Source organism: Nicotiana tomentosiformis, chromosome 5 (assembly GCF_000390325.3).
Source record: "Nicotiana tomentosiformis chromosome 5, ASM39032v3, whole genome shotgun sequence".
Lineage (NCBI taxonomy): Eukaryota > Viridiplantae > Streptophyta > Magnoliopsida > Solanales > Solanaceae > Nicotiana > Nicotiana tomentosiformis.
In genome coordinates, this window is record NC_090816.1 from 9,691,670 (window position 1) to 9,706,216 (window position 14,547).

At 40.1% G+C, this 14,547-nt stretch overlaps 1 protein-coding gene across 1 annotated transcript; it reads left to right on the forward strand.

The window, feature by feature from the left end:
- Positions 1-6,929: 6,929 nt before the first annotated feature.
- On the forward strand, positions 6,930-11,233 carry LOC138891905 (uncharacterized). Its single transcript, XM_070175591.1, has 9 exons — positions 6,930-7,023; positions 7,206-8,040; positions 8,215-8,595; positions 9,079-9,251; positions 9,320-9,350; positions 9,400-9,487; positions 9,611-10,279; positions 10,709-10,895; positions 11,112-11,233. Exons 1-9 carry the CDS (start codon positions 6,930-6,932, stop codon positions 11,231-11,233), a joined length of 2,580 nt encoding a protein of 859 aa, XP_070031692.1.
- The last annotated feature ends 3,314 nt before the right edge of the window (positions 11,234-14,547 follow it).

Below are 14,547 nucleotides of genomic sequence, written 5' to 3' on the forward strand. Positions count from 1 at the left end.
CGCAGGAAAGAGGCGGCAAAAAGGTCAAATGTGCATTATGGTTTGAATATGAAGACTAAAAACCACTAATTTTGCCTCCTCTTACATTTGAAGTAGGTGGAAGGTGTTGAGTTGAAACATCAAAAGGACCATATGTATTTTGACCAGCAATATTTTTGAAACACCTGTTGTAGGAGATTGACTACTTTTGATGTGGTTACATATAAGATATTGACGAATGTATTTTAGGATGGATAAGATAGTTGACATGTACTTCTGGTCATTGGATAAGCTATTTTGTATGTCTTATTTATACAAATGGAACATGTCAAACTCGGGCAGTTTGAATTATATATATAAAAAAATCTCTGGCTATAAAAAAACCCTAACCCATTTTATGAAGATTTTCAAGCTTTCTTTGGTGCTGATAATCCAGAGTTGCCACAGGCTTTATTTGGCGTACATGCTAATCTGCCGCCTTTTCAGCCAGATCTTGCATAACTACAAGTTTAACATGATGTTGATGTTGAACTTGTGAACTAGTTCCTCGTCGAGCACCCGCCTATGGAATCTTCTTCGTCTAACAACAATTGAATATTACGGGGTTAAGTGGAATTTACTCAAAAAAGTTGCTAATGAACAGCTACAAAAGCAATTTTTCGTTAGTATATAAAAAAAACTTCATTAAAGGCTTTCATAAAAAAATTAGAAATCATTTCGTTAGTAAATGAACTTTAATATTGTCTCATTTTGTAATTTAACGAACTTTATGGAAAGCTTCATCAAATACTATTCGTTTATCAAATACTAAAAAACACTTCTCAGATGAATTATGATGAGTATAAATTATTCATAAAATTTTAATACATAAAAATAAGATTTTAAAATTAAATATGAATGACAATATTCTTTTCTTGCATTTTTCTAACATATCTTGCAGGAAGGAGAATTTACTGAATATAAAAAAAAAAAAAAAAGGACAAAAAGACAAAAAATGAAGAAAAAAGTAATTGGTATGTCCATGACGTTCATACGCGGATCGAAAAAGAATTAACATGCGAGAATTGCATAAAGATCTAGTTTAAAATAATGAAGTAAAAGTCAACGTTGCATCTATGATTTATCGTGGTCACGACTATAGAAGAAATTATAATCAGAATTATGACTATCGTAGTTGCAACTATGATAAAAGCCATAATAGCAACTATAACTTCTCATTTTTATTTTCTTTTGTTTCATTAAAGTAATAATATTTTCTTTTGTCTTTATCATTTTTTATATATTTCTCAATGGAATAATTATTTTTTGTTAGAAAAAAAATTCTAAACGTAAACTCACTACACACACTTTAAAAATAAATTTCAACAAGCCAAATGAAAGCTTTATTGAATTGGTAAATTTTCAACTTAGCCTACTAAATGAGAATCACAATTCTAAATCGAAATTGGAGACCTTCCAAAATTAATTTATTTGCTCTTTGAAGTGCCATGGAAAACAAAGATTCTGTCCCAATTTTCCACCACATCAATGCCTATATATAAGTAGTGCTAACTATAATCTTTTTATGTCTATATAGGCTGGCAAGTGGGCCGGTTCCGGGCCTAAACGGGCCGGTCCAAACGGTCCCGAGCCGGTCACAAATTAAACGAGTTAAACGGGCTTTTTGTAGGAACCGACCCGGGACCGGGACCGTTTGATCCCGGGCTAAACGGGCCCGGTCCGCGGGCTAAGTGGGCTAAGTGGGCCCAACATATTTTTTTAAAATAAAAAAAATTAAATAGATATTAGAGACAAAAGAATGTTAAAAAAAATATCTAAGACAATGCTTTTTAAATTTTATTATAGAATTGTGACCTAAATTTTAATATTGAATATATATAGTATATAAGATGTATATATAGTATATTGATATAAGATGTATATATAGTATAGTATAGTATATATATTAAATGTATAAAAAGTTTGGGGTTAAAACAAAATTGGGGGGTTAAATGACTTTTTTATAAATAGCCAACGGCTATTTTTGACAGGCCAACGGCTATATTTAAAAAAAATAAATAAATATATATATAGCCATTGGGACCGTTTGGCCCGCTAAGGGACCGGTCCCGGTCCCTGGCGGGCTAAATGGTCCCGGGCCTGCGGGCCCAAATCATAGGACCGGCCCAGGCCCACTAAAACCGGGCCAAACAGTCCTGGCCCGTTTAGCCCGTTTGGCACGCGGTCCCGGGCCGGTCCCGGGCCTGGACTGGCCCACTTGTCACCCTTATATCTATATTTGTAATTTAACGTTCAAAAGTATGTTTACCCGAAAAATCGAATAAAGTTAAATTTGTGTATGGTTTTAAGGACAAGTGATATAACTTGATACAAATTATAGAGTGAAATGTAAAAATCTCTATATTTGGCAAATGGAATGAAATATAAAGCAGAGAAAAAGGAAATGTTGATGAACAAGGCAACGTCCTCCCCTTGAATGTGTTAACATCCCATCTTATATTAGAGGGATCCTACTTTATCTATAATAATAAAAATATATAGTGGAGGACCCACGATGAATTGTCTTTTCCTCGATTTCCACCAAGATTCTCCCCCATAGTACAATTGCAACGGCTCTTGTCTACGAGCTCGATACTGGATCGAGCTCGGTATTGGATCGAGCCCTCGGCCTTGGTTCGAGCTCGATTCTGACTTGGGGTCTCGATATTCCGGTTGGTCGGTCTATGCATTTTCGATAATCTCCGCTTTGCCTCGTAGTTCAATTTGGATATGAGCTCGATAATGATACTGAGCTTGTCATTGATCGGTCTTAGAGCTCGAAGCTCGACGCCCTTACTTCGGACCTCGACCGAGCTTGTCATGCAGATACCCTTTGATCGAAACATTATCGTCTCGACTAATCCGTATGACTGACTCAATCGATTTTGACCGTACACAGATAGTCCCCTCGTTTCTCGGAAAAGGATGTGGTGAGAAACGATATGATTTTCCAACAGCTCGATCAGATATATGCTGACGTTTATATCGATCCCGACTATGACGTATGTGATAGTTGTCCCATCGGTTCGGTTTTACCAAGGCATTTAATGTGTGTCAGACGGTGGTCGGTCACCGCTGATATTGAACCGTCATTGCTTCAATCTATAAATAGCCTTTCCTTCCACCATTCATCACTTTTACGTCTTCAATCTTCCAAATTTTCTAAGTTCCTTTTCGTCTTTTCTGAGTTTTCTGCTTGCAAATCTGTGAGTTTTACTGCAAACTCTTTCTTAAAACACCAAATACTCCCGTTCTTTGTTCACGGAATTTTAAATGGCAAAAACGTCTAAAATTGTTCCGCAAAAAGAAACCGCTTCTTCATCTCGACCTGCTGGTGGCGAGGATGTGGAAGAGCCCCGCCCTGAGGAATTCGTTCCTGTAGGGTGTTCGACTGTAGGTGATTTTAAAATTGAAAAGCCTTCTCCGATACCGGGTCGGTGTAAGCCGATGTCGAGGTACCAATGTTCAATTACCGAAAAAGTTCTTGATAAAGTCAAACAAGAATGCAACTGGAATAATAAACTCATAGTAATCCCATCGCCTGATGAATCAATTACTACCCACGTCGAAGGGTTCTTAAGTGTTTACACTTATCCTTTCATGCTGGGACCTCTAGACCCTGTCATCGTTGCCTTTTGTAAGAGGTACGATGTGACCCTCGGCCAAATCTACCCTTCCTTTTGGAGGATAGTGATTCTTTTTCGATTTTTCTCGAGCAAGGTCGAGGGGCGTATATTCACCTTCGATCATCTTGTGCGCCTTTACAGTCCCCGACTTTATCGAGGAGGGTTGATCAAGCTTGCTCGCCGAGCAACCAAAGCGCCATTCTCGAGCATAGACGAGACTCGGGATAGGGGTTGGATGGGCCATTTTGTTCGAATGAAAACCTCGGACCTGATCCCTGCTGATGACTTGCCATTTCCCGAGAAATGGAATATGAGCCGTGAGTAAATGTTTCTCTTTGCCCGTTTTGATTTTGTGATTGCCTTTTATTTTGTTGATCCATTTTTCTTTTCTTATCACAGCCGTAGCTCGAATGCCGGAACCGATCCCGGATCTTAAACAATGGGTCAAAAGTCTGGTGTTGCAGAGACCGTACTCCGAGCGTGCTTGGGTCGAATTATCAAAGGGTCGATGGGAGGCCTGCAATCATGGTAAATCTTTTTGTCAATTTGTCTCTTCATTGGTTTGTATGGTAAATCTCCCTTTTCCCTTTTGAAGGACTCGGGAAAGATGTAGTCATGAGCCCCCAATCTGGTGGCGAAGTAGTCCCTGCCCTGAAGCAGGTAAAAGAAAGGAAGAGAAAAGACGTATCGGGCTCCCCGAGCTCGGAAAAGAAGAAACCGGCTAAGATATCTCGAAAGCCGAAGGGGGGCTCTGGTGTTATGTCTTCGGAAGTGGCCCACCATTTAAGGGACGAGCCCGAGGAAGAGAGAAAACCAACTAAGGATTTGCCCTGTAACAAAGTTTTTTGAGAAATATATTTCGTGTGCTATATGAGGTCTTTTTGGGACATACTATATACCAAATTTAAGGTCTTGAAATGTAATTTCCAACGCTCTTAACCGTTCATTCATACGACACCCGGATAACAAGTTATAAGCGTTGGAAGAAGGGCCAATCATAGGGTGCCAAGTAGCACCTTTTTGACTTTTTAAAAAAATGGGATATTTACATCCCATCTCCTCTCTTTCTCCATTTTTCAAGAGAACACCCCTAAATTTACTCTTAAGCTCTCTACAAGAGCTTCAAATAATATTATCATCCCGGGCACAGAATCAAGAAGCGATAACATGTGTCCGTCGTCACTGTAGCAGTGAACAGTGCCAAACAGTACCGTGAACAGTGACTTCGTCACTGTTCATCGCGGACAAAGCTAGAGCTTTAGGCTTCAATAGCCACAATGGCCGACGACCAACCAGCTTTTCCGGCTGGTCTGCCCTCCCCCAGCGTTGCACAACAACATACAACAACTAACTCCAACCCAACTCCTCTAGATTACTCGAAGATTTTGAAACCAAATTCTTTAAATCCTTCAGCGATGGCTACTGCTGCAGCTTCAATTCAACCCATTCCACTGCGACGAGCAGTGTATTTGAATGGCCAACCAGTGGTTAAATTCACAGAGGTAGAAGTAGATTGAATGAACGTGATTGAAGGCCTCCAATATGCTATCGTTGGCAAGCTTTCATATGGTTCTCCGGAGATTCACGAGCTTCGCCGAATAATTCCAACTCAATGTGGTATCAAAGGTGAGTCTAATATCGGATTCCTTAGAGATCGTCATGTGTTAATTAGATTAACTCTATGGCAGGATTTCCTCGATTTCACATCGAAGAGTACGTACTACATCAAAGCCAAAGATGGGTACGAATACCAATTGCGTACTCTTATCTATGATGCAAAATTTAAGGCGGGTGAAGAAACTCCGATGGCGATGGCGTGGATTTCTTTTCCTGGACTGCTGCCTACCTTTTTTGTAAAGGAAACTCTATTTTATTTGGCTACAGTTGTGGGAAGGCCAGTGTGTCTTGACGCAGCAACTGCAAACAAAACTAGGCCGAGTTGCGCAAGAGTAAAAGTTCTTGTCAATTTGTTGGCCGAACTACCTAAAAAGGTGCGATTGGATATTGATGATGAAGCTTCTGGTAGTGTTCGAATAGAATGGGTGAGAATTCAGTATGACATGCTACCAAAATATTGTAAGGAGTGTAAACTACAAGGACATGATGAAATTGAATGTTGGCATTTGCACCCCGAGCTTATTGAGAATCGAAGCAGCAAGAAAAGGAATGATCTTGCTGAGTTGAACAACTGGAATTCTACTGTTGATGAACAAGGAAAAACCAAAAATCACATTACCCCTTTAATGATTCTCACGAGTGGAAAAAAAGTCGGGAACGTAGGTGCACAGTGGAAGGAAGTTCGGGATAATCGGGGAACCAACAAAAATAACAAAACCCGGGTACAAGGGCAAACTGGCAATGCAATCATGCCAGTGAATGCTAGTGTACAGCAGGTGCATAATAACTTTGCACTGATGGAGGTCGAAGAAGATCAGACAAACAAGGTTCAAACAAGGAATAAATTTGCAGTATTAGAGGAGGAACAAAGTGCTACAAACGAGAACAACCAACTGGTTTTGGTGGGGGAAAAATCAGACTTCAGTTCTAAAGATGGTCCTACTCCTTATGGGGTTCAGTCCACAATCGACTGAGTTCATAGAAGGTTTGGGACTAGCAAAGAGGAGCTAAAACAACTCAATGTGACCACAATCCAATCTTGTCATGCGATTGCATCTGAAACTTTTAAAGATTCTGAGCGGATGGAGGATCTTGATGAGGTAAACTCTACAAAGGTCTTATGGAGCGATGCAGTTGAGGTTAAGAATGATCAGCTGGGCAAAACAAAGACAATAGAAGACAAGGTGAAGAAGGACAACAATCTAAGCTCACCTGGCGATGCCAGCCCTAAAGCCAGGCTCACCTGGCGATAGGCTGGCGACGCCGGGCCTAAAGCCAGGCTCACCTGGCGATAGGCTGGCGACGCCGGGCCTAAAACCAGGCTCACCTGGCGATAGGCTGGCGACGCCAGGCCTAAAACCAGGTTTACCTGATGAGGCAGCTACAGTAAACCCCAACCTTAGAGCCACTGGAGAGATTTTGTCCTATGTAGATGGTGTTCCAGCGTATGTCCATGAACTACAATTCAAGGAGTATGAACAGGCTGATGAGCGGGCAATTGTTCCAAGAGCATCCGGGGAAATAGAGGAAGTGCTTATGGAATCTGGCACTGATCAAACCATGCAACTACATCTTAATGTTCTAACTAAGACTCCCCTACAATATTTAAATGATTAAGTTACACACCATGTAACACCAATTGATGAAGACTTATTGAGACAAAATCCAATGGAGGATGAAGGAGATGATGAATCAACTGCTGAAAACTTCAAACAAGTGGCTAGGGAAGGGGATTTATCACCCACAACTAGTGCTAAAGGAGGTAAAAAAACTAAGAAGAATCAGAGTAAAGATCCACTACAACCTTCAAGAATAATGCCCAGGAGGGCAGCTTCTCTATTTAGATGATGATCAAAATATTAATATGGAACATAAGGTCTGTGAATACACAACAGGCCTTTCCTAGGGTGATCAATATGAATAGGGAGCATAATTTTTGTGTAGTTGCATTGATGGAGCCTTTTCAAAAGAAGGGACTCATTGAGAGATATAAAAGGAAGTTGAATATGGAGACTGCTTATACAAATATTAATGGGCAAATATGGTTGTTCTTCGATGCAGTGGTGGAATGGGAATTAGTAAAGGATACTGAGCAACAGGAGACTGTGAGAGTGTTTCACCATGACCTGGGGCAGCACATGATGATGACATTTGTTTATGCAAAATGTTCATCAATGGAGAGGTTGGATTTGTGGGATCACTTGTATTATTTAGCAAGTGATATGGAATTACCATGGTTGGTAGGAGGGAATTTTAATATGTTATTGCATGAAGATGAGAAAATAGGGGGACTTCCAGTACACCCTCTTGAATATGAGAATTTTGCATTTTGTGTAAACTCTTGTGGTTTGTTTGAGCAAGGATACAAAGGAAGTCCATTCACATGGTGGAATGGGAGATCCAATGCTGAGTGTATATTCAAGAGATTAGATAGGATCTTTGTGAATTTGCCATTTCAGAACATGTTGCCAACTATTGAAGTTGAGCATCTAATCAGAACTGGATCAGATCATGCACCATTGCTAATGACATGTGGGGTGCAGACAACCAAGTTTGTCAAGCCTTTCAGATTCTTGAACTTTTGGACAAAGCATGCTACATTTATGGATGTGGTGAGGCAGAATTGGGAAGCTGATTTCATAGGGGATCCGTTTCTGATGTTCAAGCAGAATATCAAGAGGGTGAAGGCAGCACTCTCAAAATGGAATAGGGAAACATTTGGTGATATCTTCAAGCAATTGGCTATTTTGGAGGACATTGTTAGGTTGAAGGAGATGTTGTTTGAAGAAGAGCCTACAACTGAGAATAGGATTGTGCTTCAAAAGGCTCAATCTGAATTGAAGAAATACTTGAATATTGAGGAGCAGTATTGGAAGCAAAAAGCTGGGATGAATTGGTTTGCTGAAGGAGATAGGAATACAAGTTTCTTTCACAACCATGTCAATGGCAAAAGAAAGAAATTGCAACTGAAGAGGATCAAAAGTGGCAGTGGGGTATGGATTGAAGACCAGGCGCAATTGGCTACAGTTGCAGTGGACTTCTATCAAAAACAGTTCACAAATGAAGGTGATGCTTCTAAATTTCCCTTGCTTAATAATGTACCTTCAATGGTCACTATGGATCAGAATTTGGAACTTAACAGATTGCCAACAATTGAAGAAGTAAGGGCAGCAATTTTTGAGCTTAGTGAGGAGAGTGCTAGTGGCCCTGATGGATTCACTGGCTTGTTTTATCAAACATGTTGGGATGTTATTGGTGTTGATATACACAACATGGGGCTACACTTCTATGGAGAAGCTGCATTGCCTAAATCCATCACTCACACCAATCTAGTGTTGCTGCCCAAGAAACCTAGAGTCGAGACCTTCTCTGACTTAAGACCTATTAGTTTGAGCAACTTCATTAATAGGGTTTTGTCTAGGGTGTTACATGACAGATTGGAGATTTTTTTGCCATCTCTAATAGCTCCTAATCAATCCGGATTTGTAAAGGGTAGGAGTATATTTGAGAACATCTTATTGACTCAAGAAATTATCACTGACATAAGGTTAAGGGGAAAGCCAGCTAATGTGGTAATCAAGCTTGATATGGCTAAGGCCTATGATAGGGTCTCATGGAAGTACTTATTGCATGTGCTAAGGAAGATGGGATTTTCTAAACACTTCATCAACATGGTGTGGAACTTGATGTCAAATAACTGGTATTCAGTATTGATGAATGGGCAGTCCTCAGGGTTCTTTAAGTCGACAAGGGGTGTGAAACAAGGGGATCCCCTATCTCCAGCATTGTTCATTCTGTCAGCTGAGGTACTTTTCAGGTCTTTGAATAAGCTTTTTGAAGACAAGTCATTTGTGGGATTTGGAATGCCTAAGTGGTCTGATTCTTTAAACCATTTGGCGTATGCTGATGATATGATAATCTTTGCATATGCTCATCCTCCCTCTTTGAGCAAGATTATGGCAGTGTTGAGGAACTATGAGAAGATATCAGGTCAGATGATCAACAAAGATAAGAGTTCATACTACATGTATTCAAAGGTTGCTAATGGATTATTTCAGGCAGTTGGAGCTATTATAGGATTTGCAAGAGGTAAATTCCCCTTCACATATCTAGGGTGTCCTATTTTTTACATTAGCAGGAGGAAGGACTATTATGAGGAGCTTATCAAGAAGGTGAAGGCTAAATTGCATTCATGGAAAGGAAAACTGCTCTCATTTGGAGGAAAGGCAACACTCATCTCTAGTGTGTTGCAAAGTATGCCAGTTCACATGTTATTAGTCCTTGATCCACCAAACAGCATCCTGGGGCATCTACATAAGACTTTTGCTAGGTTCTTTTGGAGAACAAAGGAAGAAGGGAGAAGCAGACACTGGGCTTCATGGAAAAATCTTTGCCTTCCTAAAGAGGAAGGGGAGATATGTTTTAGGTCCTTAAATGATGTCTCAAGGGCACTGTTTGCTAAACTATGGTGGAGGTTTAGGACCACAAAATCTTTGTGGTCTAATTTCATGTGGAATAAGTATTGCAAGAAGGAGCCACCAACAGTGGTGCGTTTTAGGGGAGGGTCTCATGTTTGGAGACAAATGCTGAATGCTAGGGAAGAAGTAGAACATGAGATCGTATGGGAATTGAAAACTTTCCCATACGATCATGTATTGCCTGAAGACTTTCCAATCAATGAAGGTCTTCAGGAGGTGGCAGAACTGTGGCAAGGGGAAACATGGTATGATCAGCTGCTAGATCAAACTTTCAATGAGGAAATTGCAGAACATATAAGGCTAAATGTGCACTATGAAGGCAGTGAGGGATATTGGGATAAGCCATACTGGATGCCAACTCCTTCAGGCAAGTTCAGTGTTAGCAGTGCTTGGCAAATAATAAGGCATAGGGCAGATCCTAATCAGGAATTCAAGTTAATGTGGATTAAAGGTTTTCCATTCAAGATATCCTTCTTCTTGTGGAGATTGTGGAGGAAGAAAATAACTACTGATGACATGTGGAGGAGGCAAGGGCAAATGGTGATGTCTAGGTGTTGGTGTTGTCAGCAGCCCCAAGAGGAATCCATTGAGCATATATTTGTCACAAGTCCTACTGCATCTAAGGTATGGAACTTGTTCATGGGGGCTGCTGGAATTTTTGTGCAATTGATTCAATTGAAGCAGATTATAAGGCATTGGTGGTATGCTCAGTGTTGTCCGAAATTAAAGCCACTATTTCAAGCAGTACCAGCTATCATCAATTGGGAGCTGTGGAAGAGAAGAAATACAGGTAAACATGGTGGTTCAATTTTCACAAATAGGATGATTCATGAGATAAATAGGACATTGCATAAACTGGGAAGGGTGAGGTATGCTTGGATCCCTAATATTCCATTGTTATGGCCAGACATGATTCAATACTTTGAAGGATATAAACCTATATTGATCACTACAAGAGTAACATGGCAGCTTCCTTGTCATGGTTGGTACAAATGTAATACTGATGGAGCTTCTAAGGGCAATCATGGACCTAGCTCCCTAGGCTTTTGTGTGAGGGATGATGAAGGTGATGTGGTGTATGCTAGCGCAGTAGACCTGGGAGTTACAACTCATGTGGTGGCTGAAGCTAAGGCTATTCTTCAAGGGTTGGAATATTGTGTGGAGCATGATTTTCACCCTCTCATACTGAAGACTGATTCATTGGTGATGAAGAAGGCGATAGAAGGGGAATGGGATCCTCCTTGGGTAATTGCACAGGATGTGAAGAAAATTATAGAGATGAAGGACAACTTCAATGTGATCTTTCAATATGTGTTCAGAGAAGGCAACTCAGTGGCAGATTTTATAGCTAATATTGTGTTCTCTTTTGCAGGTACATCTAAGTTTCATTCATTCTCTAAACTGCCTAGTGCAAGGAGGAGGTTGATCAATCTAGACAAATCTCAATCACCTAACCTTAGGATTAGGATAGCAAAGAGAAGAACCCCAGACTGATGGCTTCACAAGATTAGACTCTGAACAAACTGATATGTCCAAATACTAAGGAAGATGATGAACCCATCATATGGTATTTTTGGAGATTGTTGAATCATTTCTCAGTGGTATTAGCATGCTTTCAAGCTCAATCTGAGGATGGTTTAGCAATGTTTTGAATGATGTCTACATTAAAGGTTCTAGTAGGGAAGGATCTAAGCTTACAAGATCACAAAAAGGCACAGGCTGGCCTTTGCCTTGCAAAGTCTTCTTAAAGCCAGATCATTCCTGGCTTTTGCCTTGTAAAGCCAGCCTAAAGCCAGCTCATGCCTGGCTTTTGCCTTGTAAAGCCTGGCTAAAGCCAGCTCATGCATGGCTTTTGCCTTGTAAAGCCTGGCTAAAGCCAGCTCACGCCTGGCCTTTGCCTTGTAAAGCCTGCCTAAAGCCAGCTCACGCCTGGCCTTTGGCCTGCAAAGCCTGCCTAAAGCCAGCTCATGCCTGGCTTTTGCCTTACAAAGCTTGCCTAAAGCCAGCGCATGCCTGGCCTTTGCCTTGTAAAGCCTGCCTAAAGACAGCTGAAGCTTGGCTTTTGCCTTGCAAAGCCTGCCTAAAGCCAGGCTCCTCTTCTACACATTAATCTTGATGAGTGAGCACATGATTAATACTTGAACAAAATCAATCCATTGCATATGGAGATCATATAGTAGCGACACTTGGAGGACGATGCGGACTTCAACTCTGCGGTGGAGATGTTTGAAATTCATTTTAGCCTATGGACAATATACCCTGGCGCCTGGTGAGAGCTTGATAGGTGCTGCTTGGTATTTGCCAATGACAATTGGATTCACATACACTAATAGGAGAAGGAAGCATTCAACTTATCATGTTGTAATAGTTAGTTCATTAGATTTTAGCTTTTCTATCTTTTTTAATAGCTAGTAGCTTCATGCAACTTCTATTTTGGTTTTTGGTTTGGACATCTTGTAAGAATTGGACCCATTTTTGTGATTTTATTTATATATTAGCCCTTAGGCAAAAAAAAAAAGAAGCGATAACATTAAAATGATCCCTACGACATAAGTATCGCTATATCGCCTCTCTTTTTCTTTGTAGTTTGAGTTTTGGAAGGTACTTCGTAGTTACGAAAATGTGAACTTTCTGTATTTAAGTGTTTAAATATCAAGGAATATTGATAAATTCGTATCCTAATAGTTAGACCTCACAGGACAGTGATCGGAAGCCGTGAGTTCGAGTAATTTGACTTATAGTGGACTATTTTGTGGACTGTTTCATGTTGCTTTTGGGTTGTCTATTGTGCTGCTGATTTATGGAGTTTGGAAGGATAAAAGAGGCATGGAGAAACGCCACATGTGGTAGGGTAGTAGGTTGGTCGCTCGTCGTTGCAGTTACAGGATAATTGATAACTTGTTGATTGGGTGTATTATGGTATATTTGGGGGGTTTGTTGTATTGAAGGTCCCGGATTGTAATTAGGTTGGTTTTGAGTTGCTGATTGTATTATGTTTGTATCTCGCCTATAGTAGACTTGAGGGAGCAGTAAAATTAGGGGAGATGCTGCCCGTTTTATTTTAGAATCGAGTTATCGTTTGAGATACATAATATACTACCGCCATCTAAATTGTACACGTATTTCTTTGTTATAGGGTTGGCACGCTAGTTGTCGTAAGCTTGTTGTTGAATTGCATTGACGACTTGAGGTATGTTAAGGCTATCCCTTCTTTCCTTTTAGCATGATTCAAATTATACACACGACACAAGAAAATTACGTAAATTTCATAAATGATTCTATTCATAGAAATACAAGGGGTGTCTATATTCTTGATTCCCCATGTGAATTATTTTTATATCCTTTGTTCACGGGTCCCAGAAAAATACGTATTTGATAAAGTTTGTCCGAAAGGAATATTAATTTTATGATATTCGAGAAATCTTATTAACGTATTTCTTATGCATTTCATGCATTTATACATGTGCATTGACCCATGACCAGAAGGCGTTATATATGCGTATATTATATGCATATGGGATATGGAAAAAGGTTAAGGCGTTATATACGCACCACCACCTAATCAGCTGGTATATGTTGATGATTTTACCCACATTGACCGAGATGATATGATGGGATACCCTCAGAGGCTTGATGATGTTATGTACACCTATACCTATGCATGATACGACATTTACACGCTCGTGCATGACATTATAAATATTTCAGGATTCACAAAGTTATTTAGACTCACAGGTGAAATTCTTTACCCCGTGTTTCATCTATGTATTTGATATACTGATTTTCATGCTTTACATACTCAGTACATTATTCGTACTGACATCCCTTTTGCCTGGGGACGCTGCGTTTCATGCCCGCAGGTCCCGATAGACAGGTTGAGAGTTCTCCTAGTAGGCTATCAGCTCAGCAGAAGGTGTTTGTGCACTCCACTTGCTCCGGAGTTGCCTATTTGGTCAGTATGATCTGAATATGTATTGTTTGGTATGGCGGGGATCTGTCCTGGCCTTTATGATATTTATGTACTCTTAGAGGCTTGTAAATATATGTTATGTATACGGATACTGGTATGGCCTTATAGGCCAGTACATCATATGTATAAGTCAGTATATCAAGTTGGGTCACCCTGTATTGAGTATTTCCTCATATTTTATTCTACTTATCTCATGACAGCCTCTCCGGCTCAATTACCTATGATAGTATGATACGAAAGATACGTTATGTTGGTATTCGGTTGAGTAAGGTACCGGGTGCCCGTCGTAGCCCATCGGTTTGGGTCGTGACAAAAGTGGTATCAGAGCAGTTCTGTCCTAGGAAGTCTACAAGTTGTGTCTAGTAGAGTCTTGTTTATGGGTGTACTGTGCACCACACTTATAAGCAGGAGGCTATAGGGCATTTAGGATTGTCACTCTTTCTTCTTAATCTAGATCGTGTGGTAGAGCTCAGTTGTAAGAAATTTAAATTCCTAAATTCTATTTTATTCGTTATACAACGACATCTACATCCAGAAAGACAGTTGGTAAGAGATTGAATGTGGTTGTGGAAGAGTTGAGTTAGAGAAATTCAATTTTGTGTCATGCTTATGATGAGTAAATGTAAGGCCTTCAGTAGATATGTGTGTACGACAACATGTGAGCCTCTTGATAAGGAGCCATAAGGCATGAATATCTATATATCCCTATGGTAAAAATCAATGAGAGAATCAGAAGGTAGATACAAGTTTCAACAAGTAATAGAAGCTAGGTGAAGAAGGAACCCAGTTAGTGAAGATTATCTGTATTTACAATTCAGGCAGAGAAATATAAGCATTC

What these genes read in the sequence shown, in the direction of transcription:
- LOC138891905 (XM_070175591.1), top strand. Translation starts at nt 6,930, where the DNA reads ATGGAGGATGAAGGAGATGATGAATCAACTGCTGAAAACTTCAAACAA. An exon ending in CACAACTAGTGCTAAAGGAG is followed by an intron (nt 7,024 to 7,205) that starts GTAAAAAAACTA and finishes ATTTTTGTGTAG; the next exon opens with TTGCATTGATGGAGCCTTTT. An exon ending in TCTTCAAGGGTTGGAATATT is followed by an intron (nt 10,896 to 11,111) that starts GTGTGGAGCATG and finishes TCTCTTTTGCAG; the next exon opens with GTACATCTAAGTTTCATTCA.